The sequence below is a fragment of the Maniola jurtina genome, chromosome Z (assembly GCF_905333055.1).
Source record: "Maniola jurtina chromosome Z, ilManJurt1.1, whole genome shotgun sequence".
Lineage (NCBI taxonomy): Eukaryota > Metazoa > Arthropoda > Insecta > Lepidoptera > Nymphalidae > Maniola > Maniola jurtina.
In genome coordinates, this window is record NC_060058.1 from 3119253 (window position 1) to 3141651 (window position 22399).

At 37.3% G+C, this 22399-nt stretch overlaps 1 protein-coding gene across 1 annotated transcript in view; it reads left to right on the forward strand.

The window, feature by feature from the left end:
• Positions 1-22399, forward strand: part of LOC123880366 (DNA-binding protein D-ETS-3) — a 76815-nt gene that overhangs the window by 33467 nt on the left and 20949 nt on the right. The window contains exons 4-5 of the mRNA XM_045928472.1: positions 6174-6233; positions 14504-14575. Coding sequence (XP_045784428.1) covers positions 6174-6233; positions 14504-14575 — 132 coding nt within the window. The remainder of the gene's footprint in view (positions 1-6173; positions 6234-14503; positions 14576-22399) is intronic.

Genomic DNA, 22399 nt, shown 5'->3' on the forward strand with positions numbered 1-22399 from the left:
ACACGGAACTATTCAAATGTCATAAAAACAATTTATAGTAGAGAAAACCTCGAATAAAGCTCAGGTACAAAAGTTGCTTTAATTGGACCACCAGCGCCTTGATTGGACCCCCAAAGACTGGAAAATGTATTTTTTTAATAAATGAAATTTTTTTTTGTGCTAAATTTTTATAATTTTAATTTATTTCAAATAATCAAACAACTTTACTTGAGATCACAATATTCCGGTATAACAAAGCTTAATTTTTCACGTAAATAAAAGCAGTTAAAGGTAGGTATTTCTTAGAAATATTGTTTATGCATAATTAGTTATATTGTTATTAATCTAGCTGCCGCATTGAGACCATTTTCTTTTGGATTTAAGTGCTTCAAGAGCATGCTCCATACTTGTTTTATTCCAGGCATAGTATAGCCTTCGCTTTTTGCTTTTACTGGGCTCATTTTCATCATTTTCAGCCATCCTAAAAAATAAAAAATATTTAATTTTGTTTTCCGTACAGATCCATCATTGGACCAGTTCAATAAGTGCAACTAAGACTGGTCCAATGATAGCAATGATGCACCACTTATACGTTATCCTAAAACTTACTAATCGTGTATCAAAAGCAGGCCAGTTTCATATGAAACTCACTAGCTGTAGTAAAATTGAGACACATTAAAGAATAAAGTAATTACTTACTACGTCAAACCACCACAAGAAAAAATTAACTGCACTTTCTGATTCACAAAAAAACATCACTTCCAAACGGACGTTGCTGGCGCACTGGCTATTGTGGAGTAAGCAAGAGAGTTCTAGAGAATGTGTTTTGTCTCTTTATTTCATGCACAGGTCCATCCAATTCCGAGAAACATCGATGGTCCAATCAAGCGTCGGTCCAACGATGGCAACTTTACAAGGACTCAATGAAACAGTGGACTTACTAAAGTATTAGCCATTGTGCAGTACCTATGTTCTCCTTCCACCTCCATTCACATTACCAGCTTGATAAAAGTTTTTAAATCGTCTTGCCATAAGAAATTATGCAAAATAAGTGCATAGATTCTCTTACATTATTACGTAGTTACTGGCGAAGATAATATAAGCCGTGTAATAGAAATGGAATAGTACCGCATGTTCATAATATGCCAATAGGAGATTCCAATCTATTTCCCAGTCAGTCAGTCCTCTATTGAATTATCCTCCTCCGACGACGGCGACGATGCGAGCGCTACATATTCCAAGCTTTAAAATTATAAAGGCATGCCAAGTTCGATTCTCGTCGGCGCGGCGTAATATCGCGAACAAAAAAGAGCTGAAAGCGACACAAAGCATTCAATTTTCGCCAAACCATCGTCGGATAAGCTCGCTAACAGGCTGTCGCGGGCCACAAAGCGCAGTGATTACCAGCGCCGTCGAAGCACCTCGTCATTATCTCCCTCCCTGTTTATTTTTCTCTGATAAAGATTAGCCGGAGTGTTTCACCATTGGCGAGGCATGCAGCGAGGGCCCGAGGGGCGGATCGAGGGCGGGTTCCCGGGCCCCGCCTCTGTCGGGAGACGCCGAGTCGTTCTCTGGTCTCCGAGGCTGTCGGTGGGCCATGTATACCCGTGCGATGCGTCCGTCTTGATCGCGCCATGCTCGACATCAAAGGCTCCGCCGACTACCTTAGTCGGACGGGCACCTTTACCAACTTCTCGATGCTTTTCGCCGGTGAATATTTGCATATGCCTATTTTTCGTGTGATTGTGGTGTGCAGTGCCCCTTCAGTGACCACGGTCTGATTTTTATGAAATTATCTTTTTTTTTAAATCGATCCGTTTTCCGTAAGTACAGTTTTCATATACCTAATCGTCAGCGTATTTCAACCGAGATAGAGTCTCCATTTGAAGAGATTCTACAAGTGCTGCCGTGAATTATGAAACTGAAAAGTTAGTAGGTGGTATAAACCCATCCGTTTCCTAAAGGCTGAACAAATTTTGATAAGATTGCTTGCACACTAATCTTATTAATATAATGTAGACATCTTTTTATAAAGAATCGACGATGTAGGTATTTGCAAGGTTCTAGTAGATTCTAAAACAGTAGGAACACCGTGCAAGACTTATTTATTTATCTAATCATAGGTACTATACTTAAAAGAAGGACAGAAATAAAAGAACAGAAACCCATGCTAAGCAATTACGCCATTTTTGTAAAAAAAATTAAATCTTTGATGCGAGATACGATTTTTCCTTGCAGGTGTAATATTACCTTGACTGTTTCCGTGCAAGACTTATTTATTTATCTAATCATAAATACTATACTTAAAAGAAGGAATAAAAAATAAAAGACCAGAAACCCATGCTAAGCAATTAGGCCATCTTTGTAAAAAAAATTAAATCTTTGATGCGAGATACGATTTTTCCTTGCAGGTGTAATGTTACCTTGACTGTTTCCCAAATTAGAAAAATTCAAAGTTCATGTACGGACTCAAGAACGAAATTATTGTTCGTAGTACAGGCTCTACGATCTATGCTACGGCTACGAGGCCATATTGTTATTGCTATCGCCGCGCCGCACGCCGCGGCATCGCCGCGTAGGTCAAACTAGTCCCGGCAAAACTAAATATCAGTTCCTTTTATTTTTTTTATTACGGTCTTATTATTAACTAGCTTATGCCCGCGACTTCGTCCGCGTGGGCTACAAAAATTTCGAACCCTTATTTTTGAATTTTAAAAATCCTTTGTTAGCGGATGTCTACGTCATAAGTAAGTAATAGCTATCTGCCCAGCGTCCAGTAGTTTGAGCTGTGCGTTGATAGATCAGTCATTCAGTCAGTCAGTTAGTTTTTCCTTTTATATATTTTGATAAAATATCGGTCAAGTGCGAGTCGGATTCACACACGAAGGGTTCCTTACCATCCTACGAGCAATACTAATTGACTTTTTTTAGATTTTTTGAATTTGCATGGTGGCCATCTTGTTTTTTTATTATTATTTGTTGTCATAGCGCCAACAGAAATAAATTCTCCGTAAAAATTTCAACTCTAACTATTGAGTACGGTTCGTGAGATATGTACCTACATGGAGCGCGCTGATAGACAGACGGACGGACAGCGGAGGCTTAGTAATAGGGTCCCGTCCCCTTCGGGTACGGATCCCTGAAAATGTATATGCTATTTAGACAAAGCTTATTCATATCACAGTTATACATTGAACGAGTTGAGAGCTCAGAACTGAAAATTGTTGACGAGCAAGTACTAATTAATACCTGGGACACACAATTCAGCTATTCCTAGGTAGACTTCATTCGAGAAAGTGGTTTACCGAATTTAACTAGGCTGGGCAGCGTTCAAGAAACTTAGAAATATCTTCTCGTACAAAATTCTTCAGTGCTTCAAGACCAAATTCTTTGAAAAGTGCTTGTTATACCAGTGATGAAATATCAGATATGGATCCGAGATATGCTCGCTAACAATGGGCCTCATAAAAAAAGCTCAACGTCACTCAACGGGTGATTTTTTTATTTAAAAGGACGTATCATAAGGTTGATTCCATCTAAATTTGGAGACGAGCTTATGAACGTCTTCGGAGACAGAGAATGAAACTCCTCAACGCACACGACATGAAAATCGCTCGCGATCAGTGTACCTAACCTGACTATAAGACCTTTGAGCTAATCAAAAAAATCGAGTTCAATAACCACAAATTCCAAAAATTAACATAGCGGAATTATCGAGCGCAGCGACGTTATACTCCGGGTTAACACTTAACATATAAGTATAGGATAGCTTTTATCGAATAACAACGGGGTTTGTTCAGGATACGGAATAGGTAACTTACGTAGTTTTCGTCGATGATATTTAGTTACTTTGCAAATCTTAATCATTTTTTAACCCCCTACCCAAAAAGAGGGGTTTTATAAGTTTGACGTGTGTATCTGTGTATCTGTCTGTGGCATCGTAGCGCCTAAACGAATGAACCGATTTTAATTAAGTTTTTTTCGTTTGAAAGGTGGCTTGATCGAGAGTGTTCTTAGCTATCATCCAAGAAAATCGGTTCAGCCGTTTGAAAGTTATCAGCTTTTTTCTAGTTACTGTAACCTTCACTTGTCGGGGGTGTTGAAAATTTTTAATTTACACTTGTTTACTATTGCAAAGGTTGTACTGGCAGGTTATTTTATTTTTATTTATTTACGCACACACACACACACACACACAGGTTAATTTTACATAAAAGTGAAGATCTGATAAATAGTTTCGAAGATGGACGATGGAACTCCTCAACGGATTAAGTATAGCAAGTCCAAAGCGATCGGTGTATTATCTTAGTAAAAAGACCAATACGTTCACAACAATATTATACTTAATATATGTACATTTACCTATTACATTTTCATTCATTCCTTATTAGTAACAGGTTCAATATCGGTAAAAAAAAATTGTATAACTATGTAATAATAACTATGTACTAGGCTACTTTCAATATTGTCCGATTGAGTTGAAAATGACACGGGGTTATAGAACCATTGAACGGTGCGAAGTGGACATTGGTATTCTCCGGTGGCATAATAGCCAAGTAGACCTATGTTCTGAGAACTATAATCTGTGTCGGTGATTTTAAAGATTTCCGTTAAAATATTTCTTTGTTATTATACAGATATATTTGTATACAAAGAGTAACGGGAAAACCACTGATCACAGGTGCAAATTCATCACACGTTAGTCGTTAGTATATTCATCACACGTTCCGTCAAATCACAAACCCTCTTACAAAGCGACACCCTTAGGAACTTTACAGCTTATAGCACTTTAAGAGAGCTTAATGATGCTGTTATAGCTTCATCCTTTAATCACTGTCTCTTCACTCCTCCCTTGCAAACTCTAGGGCGTTTCACCGTGACTAGCCATAGTCTTACGCTATCTCGGGGTAGGCAATTATCAATCGTTATGTTTTTAGGGTTCCGTACCTCAAAAGGAAAAAGGGACCCTTATAGGATCACTTTGTTTGTCCGTCCGTCCGTCCGTCCGTCGTGTCTGTCAAGAAATCTATAGGGAACTTCCCGTTGAACTAGAATCATGAAATTTAACAGGTGGGTAGGTCTTATAGCACAAGTAAAGGAATAAATCCGAAAACTGTGAATTCGTGGTTACATCACAGTTTTTTTTTAAATGTGTTTAAATTTTCAAAGATAAGTTATATATCAAGTGGGGTATCATATGAGAGGGCTTGACTAGTACATTCTAAAATAGATTTTTATTTATTTTAAGCAAAATAGTTTTTGATTTATCGTGCAAAATGTCGGAAAAAATACCCGAGTACGGAACCCTCGGTGTGCGAGTCTGACTCGCACTTGGCCGGCTTTTTTTATACATTTTAATATTCTTAAATTGAAAAACGATACACGGCATTGATTTGACTATTAAATCGATATGCCACTAAACAAGATTGGACCAGGATCACTCAAGTATGGCAACTTGAGTGATCCTGGTCCAATCTTGTATTGATTTATTGATTATACCCAAAAAACGTTTTATATGAACAACTTCAGTTTATTTAGGTGTCTTATACCGACTATACTTCAAAGTACTAGATATGCTCTCAAATCATTTTCATTTGATTTTTTTTTACGCTTGCTACATTAAACTAGGAATTATGATCAAGATCAACAGCGCTGATATTTCACAGCTTTTAACGATGGTTTTCTCTTTCTAAATTCTAACAGTAAGTGATGCGAGTGTTCTTGCTCACAATCTATAGCGCCTTAGCTCGGGTCATTGACCATGTGCGCGCGATAAACATTAAAATTAATTTCCAATTTTAAAAACCGACTTCAAGGATAAATACTTGATTGCGACCGCGACTTCGTCTGCGCGAATTTAAGTTTTTCTATCCTATGGGCTGTAATTGTCTCCAGAATCTATCTCTATGTTGCTCGGTCGAGATCCAAAATATAATTTAAAAGACAGGATAGACAGAATTTGTAAAACTCGTATTATAAGCAAGGAAATATCATCACTTCTCAGAATGAGAAGAATTTAAGCTTTAGTCCTTGACGCTGGTCAAATGCGGATTGGCAGACACTCTTGAGAACGTTATACAGAAATTTTAAACAGGCAGGTTCCTCACTATGTTTTCCTTTGACGTTAAAGCAAGTGATATCCAATTGCCCTGTTAAAGAACGGAAATATCGATAATATTTATTTGAATTTTCAGATGCCTCATACAAATCAACGTCATCGTGGTCTTCACACTCGAGCGCTCAAGGTGCCTCAGGTGAGTTATTTTTTTACTACTTTGTACATGACAGATCAGATGGTGTATTGTATAGAAGCAAACGTTACTTTGCTGAAGTCCATGATATACAAAAAATCAAAAGCTTAATTTGCTATAATCCGCTAAAAAGGCTTTGAATGAGTTCTGCAAAGAGAACAATAGAGATGATAGAGAGAACTGCTAAGTTAAGCTCATGAGTTCGAGCCATAGTTTTAGAATAGAATAGAATAGATTTTTATTCAAATAAACTTTTACAAGTGCTTTTAAATCGTCAAATAATTAATTTACCACTGGTTCGGAATGCCGTTTGAGCATTGTTTTGATATCAACTATCACAAACTGTGTAAATTAAAAATTTATAACACCCCCGACAAAGTATCTGAGTTTTCCAAAACATCATTTTCAAATAAAAAATTATGTATCTAGGCAAAGTCCATCTTGACAGCTAGTCATTTTTCAATTGACATAATATTATGAACCTAACGGTCTGTTACAAAGTTACAAGAAAACTAGAAAAGAGCTGATAACTTTTAAACGGCTGAACCAATTTTTTTGGATTATAGCTAAGAACACTCTCGATCAAGCCACCTTTCAAATAATAAAAAAAAACTTACATACACACATACACAGATACACACGTCAAACTTATAACACCCCTCTTTTTGGGTCGGGGGTTAAAAAGAGGTATATTTTACATATTCCCAACGCGCCAGTTCGTATGATAAGTAATTATAACCCTACAAGAGACCTTGTTCAGCAGTCTATCGGTTGATAATGATGACGGTGATGATTTAGTAAACAAAACTTTTTCCTAAAAATTGTTCAACTGTTCCCTATGCTTGATATAGTTACTTTTTTTTAGTAACCTATTAATGAAGCAATTATAGAAACAAAACAAGAAAACCAAAATTTCTGATGGCAATAATTGCCTGTAAAAACGAATAGCCTCTCTACAAAAATGTGCAACGGGTTTTATATAACAGAAAGTAGTACAAGCAACGCTTTCCTCACAATATTTGTGAGCTTATAACAGCTTAATTAGCCTATTTCGAGAACTATTTCAATTAACATGTAAACATTACGTTTCGACTTGGGAATTTGATCGCGTACTAATATTTGCGCCACTGTATTGCGTTACGTACATTTTTTACGCCTCAAAATCAAAACAAAACAGCCGCCCTAAAATAAAAGTACCCAGTACGTAGCATGTCGCGAAATTGTGAAATGGAAGGGATCGAGCGACGCGCGTTTGCCACGCGCCGTCCGACGGCCGACAATGCAAACTTAATTCTTTGATTGACACTTACAATATTTCGGTAAGTGATGCAATATTGTGATGATTATCGTTATGCCGTTATGCCGAGCAGCGAGAAGCGAGGGATCGGGGATTATTATCATAGCCACGCTTCACTGCGCCTCTTCGGCGTTGCGAAGCCAATCTCTCGGTAATGCGATGTGCTAATGTCAAACAATTTTGATTTTGCGGATGTCTTGAACAGAAGTTTCTCCGTCACACGCTCCATATAAACGTAGTTTGGTTCCCATTTGAATACTAACCGATCAAAATCGATTTAATTTTGTGGACACGTTCTAGAAACTAATATCTAACTCTGTCTGTGGTTTGCCAGTTTCAGTAAAAATAACTATCCGTTATCTACAATATAAAAATGTTGTTGGACCGCGAAATAAGCTTAAATTCAATAAACTCATTAAAAATAAATACTTAGTTTCAGAATAACAAAGATTCAAGATTTATATGTTAATTTTTCTTCGTGTAGCTTTGAAACAGAATATTTAAAAGGAAATCTGGAAAGCCCCAGGCATAAAATCTGTGTGTCTACAAAATTTCATTAAGTTTGATTGGTTAGTACCTACTTATTGAAATGAAGCCAAACTGCGTTTGTTTGGGACTCACTACGAATAAACCCCTCTTAAGCCGTCTTTCCAATAATCAAGTGGCTTGCATGCAAGTCACATGCAGATTAAATAGAGAAAACGTAAGCCAGCTAAGGTCAGCTAAGATAGAATTTGAACTTGTAAGCAAAACGCGCAACTGTTGCTTGCGTGCAAGTGTATAACAGCGACAAGCAAACTGGTATGACGTACAAACTCTGGCGAAAAAGCTGCAGCAAAACCTTGCAGATATGTAAGGTGTAACTCTGGCAACTCTGGAAAATATATTTCTAATGCAATGAAAGCAAGTAACTTGCACACTTAAGTGCGATCTTACCTACCTGCAAACAAAAACTTGTATTGCAACTTACATAGAATGGCGGCAATTACTCTAATTTACATAGGTAACTGAATATCGTAAATATGAAATAGACTTTGAGACTTTATAATAGATATATATTATACCTACTAATCATTATAATATAAATAATCATTATACCTACTCTAAAAGTCCGTATAGTTTTATGAACTATACTTTTAGAGAATAAAAAAGTAGCTCCTAACTGCTCCTAACGTTTTTAGAATTAAAATCTATATAGTAAACAAGCCGATGCCCACGACATCGCCCGCGTGGATTTAGGTTTTTCAAAATCCCGTGGGAACTCTTTGATTTTTCGGGATAAAAAGTAGCCTTTGTGCTAATCCAGGATATTATCTATCTCCTTTCCAAATTTTAGTCAAATCCGTCCAGTAATTTTTGCGTGAAGGAGTAACAAACACACACACACACACACACACACACACACACACACACACACACACACACACACACACACACACACACACACACACACACACACACACACACACTCATACACACAAACTTTCGCCTTTATAATATTAGTGTGAAGTGTGATACTATATATAATAATTAAGTGTGATAATAAGTGTGTGATTTAAAGATTTTATTTATTTGTTTATTATTTGTAGTTACGAGTAGAGTAGGTAATTAATTTTCAGATAAAATCTTTGAATATTTCTACCCGGCCTATTATCGGGTGGTATGATAAAAGGGGGCGAATATTACTCCCTGGGGTGAGTTTAAATCGTTTGTAACTATTGTCCGGGGGCATTAAGTCGTCACGGCAAGGCGGCGACGCGCGACGCGGCTCTGCGCAAGTGTAGATATTATGTTGCTTAGGCCTACAAAATCCAATATACTATTCATCATAATTGTATTGTAGTCATGTATAATGGGTAGGTCATCCCAAGATCCGTCTCCGTCAAAAATGTCAGTGCATCGAAATTGTTCAAGATTATAACTACCTAGGTCATGTAATACAATTACTAGGCGTGTTCTGGAGTGAAGACCGCGTATCAGCAAGCCCAATGAGCTACGATTAAACCGCTTATGAATTAAAAACCATGTCGTCGACATTCCATCTACACGCACGAAACGTTTTGCGTCATCATTCCTCATACGCATAGCTAAGCTTTGGAATACTCTTCCGCGATCTGTGTTTCCTACCAATTACAATCCGGGTATCTTTAAAACAAGAGTAAATAGGCACCTTCTAGGTAAACGCGCCCCATCTTAGACCACATCATCACTTTGCATAAGGTGTGATTGTGGTCAAGCGCTTGCCTATAGTGAATTAAAAAAAAACCCCAAAAAATCAGTCCATCTGTTTGAGCGCTACTATGCCACAGACAGACAAACAGGGGTCAAAATTATAGCACCCCTCGCAATATCGCACCATTTATCGAACGATATTCAATAACCCACGCGACCTCCACCCTAGCGTCCCTTGCGACTATCCAAATGAATTATAAATAGCTAACCTACAACTTTATTTAAAGTGAACGGTATTCATTAGGCGAGATTTGTGAGGTGACGCCCCTAATCGTACCCTTAATTCGTAATGCTTATTAATAACTCTCATTTGCATAGTTTATAAGACGATTTGTCTGACGGACCTTTTTAAATTCCTTTTTAAAATTGTAACAACTGTTTGTCTGCTTTTAATACTGAAGTTAATTTTTAATTTTATTAATACAGAGCTGGTAGGTATAGCTTCAATTATTATTACAAAGCGTATAAAATTCGTGCTCGCTGATGAGTAAGATAGAAGATATAATACAAACGCACGACAATAAAAGAAATAGTGCTCTGCAAATATATTATGATCTAAGAACTTACCATAGTTTAAATTTTTTTCCTTGAAATTAGGTACGTGCCTAGGCATTAGAAAATATCTACCTACTTTTTTTATATACTATCCATATTATAAATCGAAAGTGTGTTTGTTTGTAGGTTTGATGGTTTCTATTTCAATCATACTGCAATTTAAGAACGTATCAGTGTGAATTTTCGCACGGATATGGTTAAAGACCTGGAGAGTGACGAAGGCTACCTTTTATCACGGAATATCAAAGAGTTCCCATGGGATTTCAAAAACCTAAATCCACGTGGACAAAGTCACAAGCAACAGCTAGTATTTTACAAAATCATTGCATAGTTCTATGCGAAAACCACTGAGATATTATCGATTTAGACTGCGAAATGAATCATTACCATCATGATCGTCCATCGCCAGCTCACTTCTGAACGTGACTCTCCTCTCAGAATGACGCAGAAATAAAACTTACCTACTATGAATAAACATCTCCGTCAGTAGATATTATATAGTCAAGTCAGATTAACTTACTGTTAATCTGACTATTAAGTATACGGTCCACAGATTTCCATGACGCTAAATTACCAAATTGGTTTCAAAACGATGAAACGTTGAATCGAGCAATAGGATACCTAATATTAAAAAGAAAACATTTCTTTGCGACAAATTCAATAAAGGAGCTTCGGATTAATAAGATTCTTTTACGCTCAGAGCAAAAGATTGGACCATGAAGAGATTTCAAAAAATAAACCGATACTTTAAAGCGGGGTGTGCTGAAAGGAGACGAAGCTAGCGGCGGCTCCGAAAATTAACTGAGAGTGGTATTTGCCTTTCGTTTCTATTTGGAGTAAAGCGCAACGGGTGTGAGAGAGACGGAAAACGGTGGAAAACTCGCTTTGGGCGAGGGAAACCAGAAGCGCCCTATTGTTTTGCGTGCCGTGAAGCGAAAACGTGCGCTATACGTATTCTGAGTGTATACTATCAGACGCATGATTGAAATTTGAAATGAAAATGTTTTCGTCGCTTGGATATAAATAGTTATTTAAAGATAATATCCTAAATAATGCCTTATATTTCTACTTAGTTAGGCGATACAATGCTATGTTGATGATACGACAGTTTCTATATGATCCCGCGTACAGAAACTGTCTACGAGTATGATACCAAAAAGAATACCCGGCTAAGTTTGTTATACGAGTACCTACCTCTTTTCATACCAGGGCTCATTTAAAAAAGACTTGACTCTTTACTGACGGACTTATCTATCAACTCATAGCCTAAACTGTGGATTAGAAACTTAAGTTGTTAGTAGTTTTTAGGGTTCCGTACCCAAGGTAAAAACGGAGCCCTATTAAAGTCACTCTGCTGTCTGTCTGTTTGTATGTCCGCATGTCACAGGTCTCTAGCTTGTAGGCGAAATTAGTTACAAACCTGATATTTTGGTATTTGGTCTAGAACGTTGACCCAAAACTAAATATTGGATTCACGGTAGGTATATTTGACGTTCATCTCATGATGTTCATAAACCGAGCCGCACTTGACTGGTTTTTTATTGATGTAGGTCCTCAGAAAGGATTTTTGGGAATTCCATCCCTAAGGAATTAAAATAGCAGTTTAAAATTTTGTTTGAATGTCTTTTTCAAGTAGATACCTATAAAACTCGGTATTTTTTGAGCAATAATTAAGAAGGGCATATTTTAGGATTTTCGGAAATTCCACCCCGATTCGATTTTCCCTCGAGTGAAACTGGCGTTGGTCTGCAAGTATTTTATGTAGTCCAACTCACTGTCTCTTGCTGTCTAAGCTCTACCATCAATTTGGAAAGCTGGTGATACTGAAGAGACGACAAGATGCTCAGCTATTTTACTATTTTCAGCCCGTAGTATGTTTCTTTCTAAGTATTGGTGTTCAACATAACTTGTATACTTACCTAGTTGTATGAGTAGGTATATCAGGATAGTGGCTTATGAAACGATAGACTCGAATATCGTGTTTCTAGTGATTGATGCCGACGGCTATAGTGCGCGATGTACAAACAAGGGACAGAAAATAAAATAGACTCATGATATATTATAACACTGGTTCATACATCGTCGTGTGCTACGAATAACGACACTGTTACAAAAGGCTTACTTTTCAGAGAAGCACTTTTAAATCAACATCTATGCACTCATAGTTTACAATGTTGGTATGTTTAGGGTAGTTATAAATGGGTTTGTTGGGCTTTTCTTCATTTGGAAGCATCAAAATTTTCCATTATGACTTTATTCCACGGAACCGAATTGTTTCTATCGGTCATATGTGTGGTTGTGTCCTTTTTCGTTGGAAAATGCGGTCGGAAAAATATTAAAAGCTTTTATGAAAACAGCCACAAATACCATAGTGAATGTATTCCACGAAGTTTTGCAAAACTATAAGTGCTAGATTAAATTACAACTAAATTAAATATTATATTTAAATATTTAATAACTAGTTATAAGAGTACCTATTTATATTCTAAGTTTTGGATCTGAGCGTGCTGGCTGTAGTGCACATTATAACTTTTTCAGCCATTATATCGTTCATAGGTTCGTTGAAATTGTAAAACTGAATCAGAGATAAATAATGAAATTTCAATTTCATAAGAATTGTGCGTAAGAAAGTAGAGGGTACGTAATAATATATCAAAGTAGGTAGGTACAAGTATAAAAAAAAAAGTAATGGGAGGCCAAATCCCAACTATTTAAAACGAGAGAACTTGAGAAGTTTTAGCCTGTGCTGCGATAAAACATCCCCTAACAATGTCACTATCAGCACCCTAAAAATCAAAGAGCCGTAGAACATGGAATCAAAAATATACCCGAAATCAAAAGGAGTTTCCACAATGTTGCTCTAACACTAACAACGCGTGAAATCCTATTGAGAGCTTCAAAGAGACTATAATCCTTGATCTGGACTGTGCAATTGAAAATAGAATCTAGTTCATGACTGATAGGGTTCACTTCAAAATGGCATTTTCAAATGGTTGGTTCATCCCTCGTGAGGAAAATAGGCAATATTATCTACACAGATTTGATGGCCTCAGGCTTGCTGACGAGGTGGTGGCTCTAATTATAAACAAGTTGGTGTAAACCTTTTGTTCTTTGTGAAGGACCACAAATCTGCATAATACATTTATCATTTATGGGAGACATTGAATTAAATGTATAGAATGGGGGTTATTCCGATCAACAATGTTTTTTAACCCCCGATCCAAAAACAGGGGTGTTATAAATTTGACGTGTGTATCTGTGTATCTGTCTGTGGCATCGTGGCTCCTAAACTAATGAACCGATTTTAATTCAGTTTTTTTTGTTTGAAAGGTGGCTTGATCGAGAGTGTTCTTAGCTATGATCCAAGAAAATCGGTTCAGCCGTTGAAAGTTATCAGCTTTTTTCTAGTTATTAGTGTAACCATCACTTGTCGGGGGTGTTATAAATTTTTAATTTACAAGGCCTCAAGTTAATAAGCAAAAGTTACATCCCATATCGAAAAAATATTGTTTGGAATAATAGAGATCATTGTTAGGACAGCACAAAACTGAAGGAAAGCCTAATCTAAGGATTTTTCTTTTGAAGATCTTATCAAAATATTAATGGTATAAATGGCCTCTATTGAAACTAATGTATAGAATGGCTACATCAAGTATTTGCGTTTTATCCTACTTAATCACACTTCACACTAATATTATAAAGGCGAAAGTTTGTATGTGTGTGTGTGTGTGTGTGTGTGTGTGTATGTTTGTTACTCCTTCACGCAAAAACCACTGGACGGATTTGGCTGAAATTCGGAATGGAAATAGATAATATCCCGGATTAGCACATAGGATACTTTTTATCCCGGAAAACCAAAGAGTTCCCACGGGATTTTTAAAAACCTAAATCCACGCGGACGAAGTCGCGGGCGTCAGCTAGTATTATTATAAACGCGAAAGTTAGTATGTTTGGATGGATATTTGTTACTCTTTCACGCAAAAACTACTTGACGGATTTAGCTGAAATTTGGGATGGAGATAGATTATACCCTGGATTAACACATAGGCTACTTTTTATCCCGGAAAATTAGGTTCCCACGGGATTTTTAAAAACCTATATCCACGGAAAAGAAGTTGCGGGAATCAGCTAGTTAGTCATAAAACTATGTTTAAAGTTTTTCAGAATCAAAAAATATCCTTTTTTTTAGGCTATGGCGGGAACACTTTATCGGCGATGGCAAAGTCGCCATTAGAAGCTCACACACACCTTCGCCAACCAGGTGAGTGAATTTTCTGTTTTCTTTTACGGCTTTTCTGACTGATGATTTACCTATCTTTAACAGGTCAGTCAGTCAGTATGTTCTACTTTATCTACACATGAACGTCACTTACCTACATTTATGTTATAATATCGCTTTTTGGGTTTTACCACTCTCACATAAATTACCCAGTTCAGTGTTATATTATTATTTTGTTGACGACATGAGTTTTAACAAAAAACTTTTGACTGGAAATATCTAATCTTACCGAATCATTTGGAGAACTCGAGATTTTATATTTTTCCAAAGAAAAAATTCACATTTTTAGCCTATTATACCCCGTTAGGGGTTAAATTTTCAAAATCCGTTTCTTAGCGGATGTCAACGTCATAATAGCTATCTGCATGCCCAGGTCGAACCAGCTAGTAGCTTAGAGCTGCGGGTTGATAGATTAGTCAGTCAGTCAGCTTTTCCTTTTAATACTCATAGGTATATTTAGTTTAATCAGCCTCACTGATTGTCCACTTTTGGACATAGGCGTTCCTGAGAGCGTATACTACCACACAGCTTCATCAAATTTATGACTAAGTAGGTACCTACCTTTACTGATACTCATTGTTTATTTAACCTTTATAATACGTGTACCTACTATGTTTCCTATGCGTATGAAGATCGTTCAACCAATTACTTGAGTTAAAATTTTGTGAAACTATTGTAGACACTTGCAAAAAGATTTCTGAAATAGCTCCATCAATACGGGGTTATTCAAGGGGTGAACCAATAAACTCCTGAAAGACCAGCAACGCATCGGTAGTACTTATTTCTGGTGCTACAAATATTCATGGGCGGCGGTAATCACTTACCATCAGATGACCCGCCTGCTGGTTTGCTGGCTATTTTTTATTTAAAAAAACCTTTATAGTTGGCGCGGGTGACACATTGAAACGCATGGCGGGCATCAGTTGGTCTATAAAAAAATTGGCAAATTGAATCAAATGAAGTAGAGAGGAATAAAAGAATTGACTAACGAACTAAAATATTTTCTTTCATACATTTGCAAGAGTCCCGCGCAAACACTCGGACTGTTTATCGTCCACGGTCAGTTACCCTGGAAGGACATTTATTTGTTCCCCGGACCCGTTTGTGTCCAAACATATTCTTTGGAGGGTAACGTATAGAATGAGCTATTTAAATAAAATCTGTTCTCTATGTACCTATTGCTCCCGCGTTCACATTTAGCATAACATTTGGTACTCTACATACATGGTATAAAGTACAAAAAAAAAATCAGTAAAAACAAGTGAAAATCACTGTCCATTTTATAAATACGGTTTGTTTGTTGGTTTGATGGTTTGTCCTTCAATCACACTGCAACGGAGTAACGAATCAACTTAATTTTTTGCATGGGTATAGTTGAAGACGTGGATAGTGACATAGGCTACTTTTTATCCCGGAAAATAAAGGTTTCCGAGGGGATTTTAAAACCTAAATCCACGCGAACGAAGTCGTGGGCATCAACTAGTATATAATATTATTTTGAACGTGATTTTAGCTTTTTTTTTTAAATAATAAAATAGCAAGTACGAGTGGCTCACCTGGTGTCAAGTGATTACAGTCGCCCATGAACATTTGCAGCACCAGAGGTGTTCAAGACCAATTATACTGTTTACCAAGCCAGATAATAGATGGCGCTGTACGACCAATATGTCGCGGTCGTGGTCGATTATGTAAGGAATATATACTCATGTAAAATATTGATCAAGTGTGTTCGTCCTTGGGTTCAATAAACCGGCCTGGCCTTTTTAGAACAAACCGTGTGGTTTTTTGTTACGACCTGCGGTCCCTCAGAGCACGGCGGGCTGGAGCGGGAACAAGAGGTACCGCCGATCCGTTTCCAGCCTTTCAGTATTTACTTAGAAAGTAATAATGTGAAGGACCAATCGACGCACCTCAGAATAAGTTGAGTTTAAGACTGAAGTTGTAGGTACCGGAAGGATTTCCAAATACGCACGTAGGTACGTCAGAGTTTCGACTTTTCAATCCAAACTGTCTGCAATTATAAATCCTTCAGGATTCTGTTTGCGATCAGCCATTATTTGGAACGCCGGCTTCGTCCGCGTAGACTGCGCCATTTTCAATCCCCTATTTTCTTATCGCCGAAAAGCCATTTTAATTTTGGAAGTATACATTGATAGGCGTCAGTTCTCCATTTCATAGCAAATCTGTGTGTTGCGCGTGGCTGCCGCGTGACTCTTAACACTGAGGTCGGATTACATGCGACCGAACTATAGATCTGCTTTTGTCTTTTCCGTTCTATAACTTGCTTTATTAGTCCAGTAAATTTAGCAATCATCACTTGAGGATGCTACATGCCTGAAACCTACATGTCTGATAGTTCTCCATTTTGGCTATTGTAGGTATGGTCACCAATTTAGGAAATGGTAGCACCGTGTCCTTTCTATAAAGCTTGTGGTGAAATAACAAAGAGGTTACACAAAATTTGGATTATTTAATTGGTTCTGCATTCAATTACAAAATGACAAGTGCATTTGTACAAATGGCGGTTATGGGACAACTGGCTGACGCCAGAGCGTTTCCACAAGAGCCCATCGTGCATCGGGTTAAACTACTGACGTCAGCAGTCACTACATCTATAATGTTCTCAAAGGTTTGTGAAATCGCCAATTTACATATATACGTGGTGGACTGTGGCCAAAGCCTTATCAATCTGAAATGAGACCTGTATACCAGAAGTGAGTCGATGGGTTGAGGACAATGATGATGAACTCAAAACTAAAGGAGGGAGATAAATAACTATCAAACATTATACTCAAGATTAACAATACTTTGATACCCCTCGCGTAGGTATATTTAACAAATCGTGAAACGAATCAATAAAGCTTTATATTAATATTCATGACCGGGAGTAAACATGAAACCAAGGCGCCTAGGAATTTTGTTCACAAGACAATACCAACCACGCGACATTTTGTCACGCAACTACAAAGTGCCAAGGAATTGCTGACCTAACGAATCCATACTTCCATATAACTAAATATATTATAAATGCGACATTGTTACGGTTCTTCGGATATGAAGGATACGGGCAGAACTCCTCAATGGATGATAAGGTTATACCTGACTAACATCTTAGATTGCATCATCACTTGCCACCAGGTGAGATTACAGTCAAGGACTAACTTGTATCTGAATTTAAAAAATCATACTTACCATCAATTTATACGCCATTAAGTTGACGCGCAATCAGTGACGTCACGTGTCAGCGAGATGTATTTCGTGACATGCGTTTAATTGTGCCCCAATAAAACAATGTTATTACAGGGTGTTTGTACGACGTTTGATCGGTCCCACCCAAAGACAAACCGCGTTACTCAAACACGCTGTGCAAACAGGGGGCAAACTTATAAAAAAGTCGAGCAAATATAAGTAAAACTCGACTAGCTTTTTTGTTCGCTAGAGCAAACGGTGTTAAGAAAACACTCGTTCTTATTTAGGCTTTAGTATCTTTATAGATCTGTGTTAATTAAAACAATCGTAGAACTTGTAGAGATTTTTCACTAAATTAAATTAAATTAAAATTTCACTAAATTAAATTAAATTGGGGAGTTAATACATGAAGTATTGCAGAAAAAATAGCTTTCGGAATATTTTTTGAGCTGCAGTTATAATATTATAGAATACTTTTGAAGAGTTTTGTTTTCTATTTTTAACCCCCTACCCAAAAAGAGGGGTGTTATAAGTTTGACGTGTGTATCTGTGTATCTGTCTGTGGCATCGTAGCGCCTAAACGAATGAACCGATTTTAATTTTGTTTTTTGTTTTTTTTTTGTTTGAAAGGTGGCTTGATCGAGAGTGTTCTTAGCTATTATCCAAGAAAATCATTTCAGCCGTTTGAAAGTTATCATCTTTTTTCTAGTTACTACTGTAACCTTCACTTGTCGGGGGGTGTTATAAATTTTTAATTTACACTAGTAACATATTGTTTTTTTGAAAATAGAAGAAAATATTAGTTCGGTTTGTACAATTTAATCAATAAAGTCACCATGATCCAAACTGCATAGTCGTTGATCGTTCCTTCCTGACACTTCCATCTTTTATAAAATAGCGAAGGTCTGGCACGCGCTGGCTCTTTCTCTACTAAGATCTAAGCATCAGAGGAGCAGACAGCGGAATGTGACTTTGTTTTATACTATGAAGAGATATAAGTAGGTATCTTTTAGAAATTATTGCAATTTGCGGAATAAAATGATAAATGATTTCGGCAAAAACTGTTTGATGTTAAATTATCCCCAAGACGATCCGAAGCAATTACCAACCAATAATCGTCGATGTCTTAACAAATAGAAATGTCAAAATTTATCTGCAGGGCGAACTTTATTGAATCCGAGATTGGGGCTGGAATTGCAATCAAACGGCTAATAGTAGAGGGTCCTATACTGGACTCCACAGTCCATACAAACATTTCCTCACCCGTAAGAGCCTAAACATAAGGATTATAATAAAGCAAACATTGTGCTCTCTGGAATTGCTACTTCCCTATCCTCTGCACGGTAATGCACTGGAATGGAGTAATTATCCATTTATTATTATTTTATTGCCGCTATGGACGCTGGCCTTTTGTCTAGGATCACATATTTTATTTGGACCAACGCAACATCTCGAAAGAAAAGAACACTTTGAATTGGTGGAATAGTACATTACAGTCCAGGCCTGAAATAAAGCGATTACTAGCTGAGTAATATTTTAAGGCCGAGGCGAAGACAAGTGCTGCATTTAAGTTATTTTAAAGGACGAGGGGTCAGCCGAGTTAAATTAAACGAGGTTGGTAATTGCTATTTCGGCTGAGACTTGTTTAGTGCTTAACTTCTATTTGTGAGGAAACAATGAAAAACTTAAACTCATAAACCATACAGTCTGGACACAAAAAAATAATCTTGTACCTACCTAAAATAATCTAACTACAGTCAAAGAACCTCGTCATCAGTATGAAACTGTCCAGCAATTTCCATTACAGTTTTTATGGGAATTGCAGGCGTACGGCCAGTAAAGAGCCGATTACAGTCCTGTGTAATGAAATCCCTTTTTCTGTATAGAAGTAGTTAACGAGGAAGTGAAAGAAAATTTTTATTTCGTGCAATTATACACCGTTTTGCTCGCGAGATCTTCTAAAAATATTGCATATTCCTGGAGATTGATCATATACCTAAACCAGATATACGAGTAGGTAAATATGACTAATCTTACATAAGAAATTGCTTTGGATTACAATTGTTTAAAAGTTACCTACCTACTGTAATTACGTGGGTAGGTAATAACACAAGATTTATAGAGCCTTAAAATGGCCAGCAATATTGATCGACGGGTGTCTGTGGCGTCATAATTGGAATACAAATTTCTTCTTTGACGCCGTGGCCACGTCGGGAGGGTCGTGATTTGGTCTTTTGTGCGTCACGCATTAACTCCTTCGAGCCTCTGGCTACACCCTACACTGTACATCTTGTGTCCATCAAATATACGCCTTATTTCATTGATCCCAAGATATATATTTCTTTACTGTTACGCATGATCAACGAATTTAGGTTTACTGCTAAAGCAATAAGAACTGTTTTGAGTTTGTAAAAAAAATACCTCCGACGATAACAGACTATTAGCCAGTCTAGAAAATTGGTCGTAGTAGCGTTTGGTTAGGGTCGAATTTTGATTGATCTTGATGCGCAGTGGTAGAAAGATTAGTGTTGGTAATGGGTGCGTAATTACAGTAGAAAAGCGGACATTACGAGGTTCATTTGGCGAGCAGTGATCGTTGGAAGGGGTTCCAAGTGCTTTGGGAATTAGCCTCGCACTGATTTCATTAAACTGCAAACATCGTACGTGACACTAGAGGTGCTCTTCCAGAAGCACTTGTCAGTGATTCCGAGCAATTAAGACTGCCCATTTCGTTTTTCCTTATTTTGTTGCAGGAAACATTTTTCACTTTTACACTAAGCATTGCAAATGCTAATTTTATGGAGGGAAAATAATTAATTTATTCACTGAAATGGATATATAGGTACAAATACTCTGGGAGAGGTATGGCGTACAAAATGATAAGAATTATTATACTTTTAATACCGAATCAAATTCAAATGTGTATTAAATAGTCTTCTTGTTGACACTAAGTTGACAGATGTCTCATCACTAACATTATTTTAGTTCCGAGTACGCTCACATGATACTCACTAAGTAGTTACTGCTATCAGTGCCTATAAGTGCCGATAATCAAGTTTCTTCAAAAACAGATAGCAAAAACAAGTTCAGCTTACCTACTTGTATAAGTATAAAGGTCAGTGCAAACAGTGTAAACAACATGCTACCACAACTGCTCTACATGTAAAACTGTGAAGGCATGCAGATTTCCTCACGATATTTTCCTCCACCGTTAGAGCAAAATGCACATATGAAAATTGGAAGTAAGACACAACAAGTGTAAATTAAAAATTTATAACACCCCCGACAAGTGAAGGTTACAGTAACTAGAAAAGAGCTGATAACTTTCAAACGGCTGAACCGATTTTCATGGATTATAGCTAAGAACACTCTCGATCAAGCCATCTTTCAAACAAAAAAAAAACTAAATTGATATCGGTTCATTAGTTTAGGAGCTACGATGCCACAGACAGATACACAGATACACACGTCAAACTTATAACACCCCTCTTTTTGGGTCGGGGGTTAAAAAGAATCGAAATCAAAAGCTCTATCGGTATAGCAATCCATTTCTCTGCAGTGGCTCAATAAATTTCATATAGGGGATGGTTTGTTTGCGCCTGGAATGTGTTGTTGACCGTCGCGGGAGAGCGTCAGAGCGGCTGTCAGCACCGCAGGGGACACATATTGTCCCTAGCTACGAAAACCTTCTCACAATCTTATTCTATTTTATTAACCCCCGACCAAAAAAGAGGGGTGTTATAAGTTTGACGTGTGTATCTGTGTATCTGTCTGTGGCATCGTAGCTCCTAAACTAATGAACCGATTTTAATTTAGTTTTTTTTGTTTGAAAGGTGGCTTGATCGAGAGTGTTCTTAGCTATAGTCCAAGAAAATCGGTTCAGCCGTTTGAAAGTTATCAGCTCTTTTCTAGTCATTACTGTAACCTTCACTTGTCGGGGGTGTTATAAATTTTTAATTTACACTTGTCGCCATATCAATGCTTTCGAAATGTTTTGCTTTTTAACCGACTTCAAAAAAAGGAGGAGGTTCTCAATTTGTCGGAATCTTTTTTTAGGATTCCGTATAGAAAGGCGAGTTGTAGGGACCCGCTGGATTCAAGCGGTGCATGACCGTAGCGTGTGACAATCACTACAAGAGTCCTATACACAGCAGTGGACGTCTATCGGTTGATAATGTTGATGATGATGATAAAAATATTCAAGAGCCTCGATAGCTCAACGGTTGAGGAGAGTACTGCATTCCCAAAAGTCGGCGGTTCAAACCCTACCCGATGCACTATTGTCGTACCCACTCCTGGCACAAGCTTTACGCTTAATTTGAGGGGAAAGGGGAGTATTAGTCATGATTAGCATGGCTAATATTCTTTATAAAAAAATACACTCTGTCTAGGTACACATGGCTTATTTTATTTACTAGTACAAACCTTTTTTTAAATAATTTTAAAGACTAGCGCTCGGTTCCAATCAGACCTGCTGGCAAGTAATGGTGCAGCCTAAGATGGAGCGGGCTAGCCTAGAAGATGCCTATTCACTCTTTTCTTGAAAGTATTAAAGTTGAAGGGGAAAACTGATGCTGGAAGGGCGTTTGTTAAACAAACTTAAATCTATCTTTACAG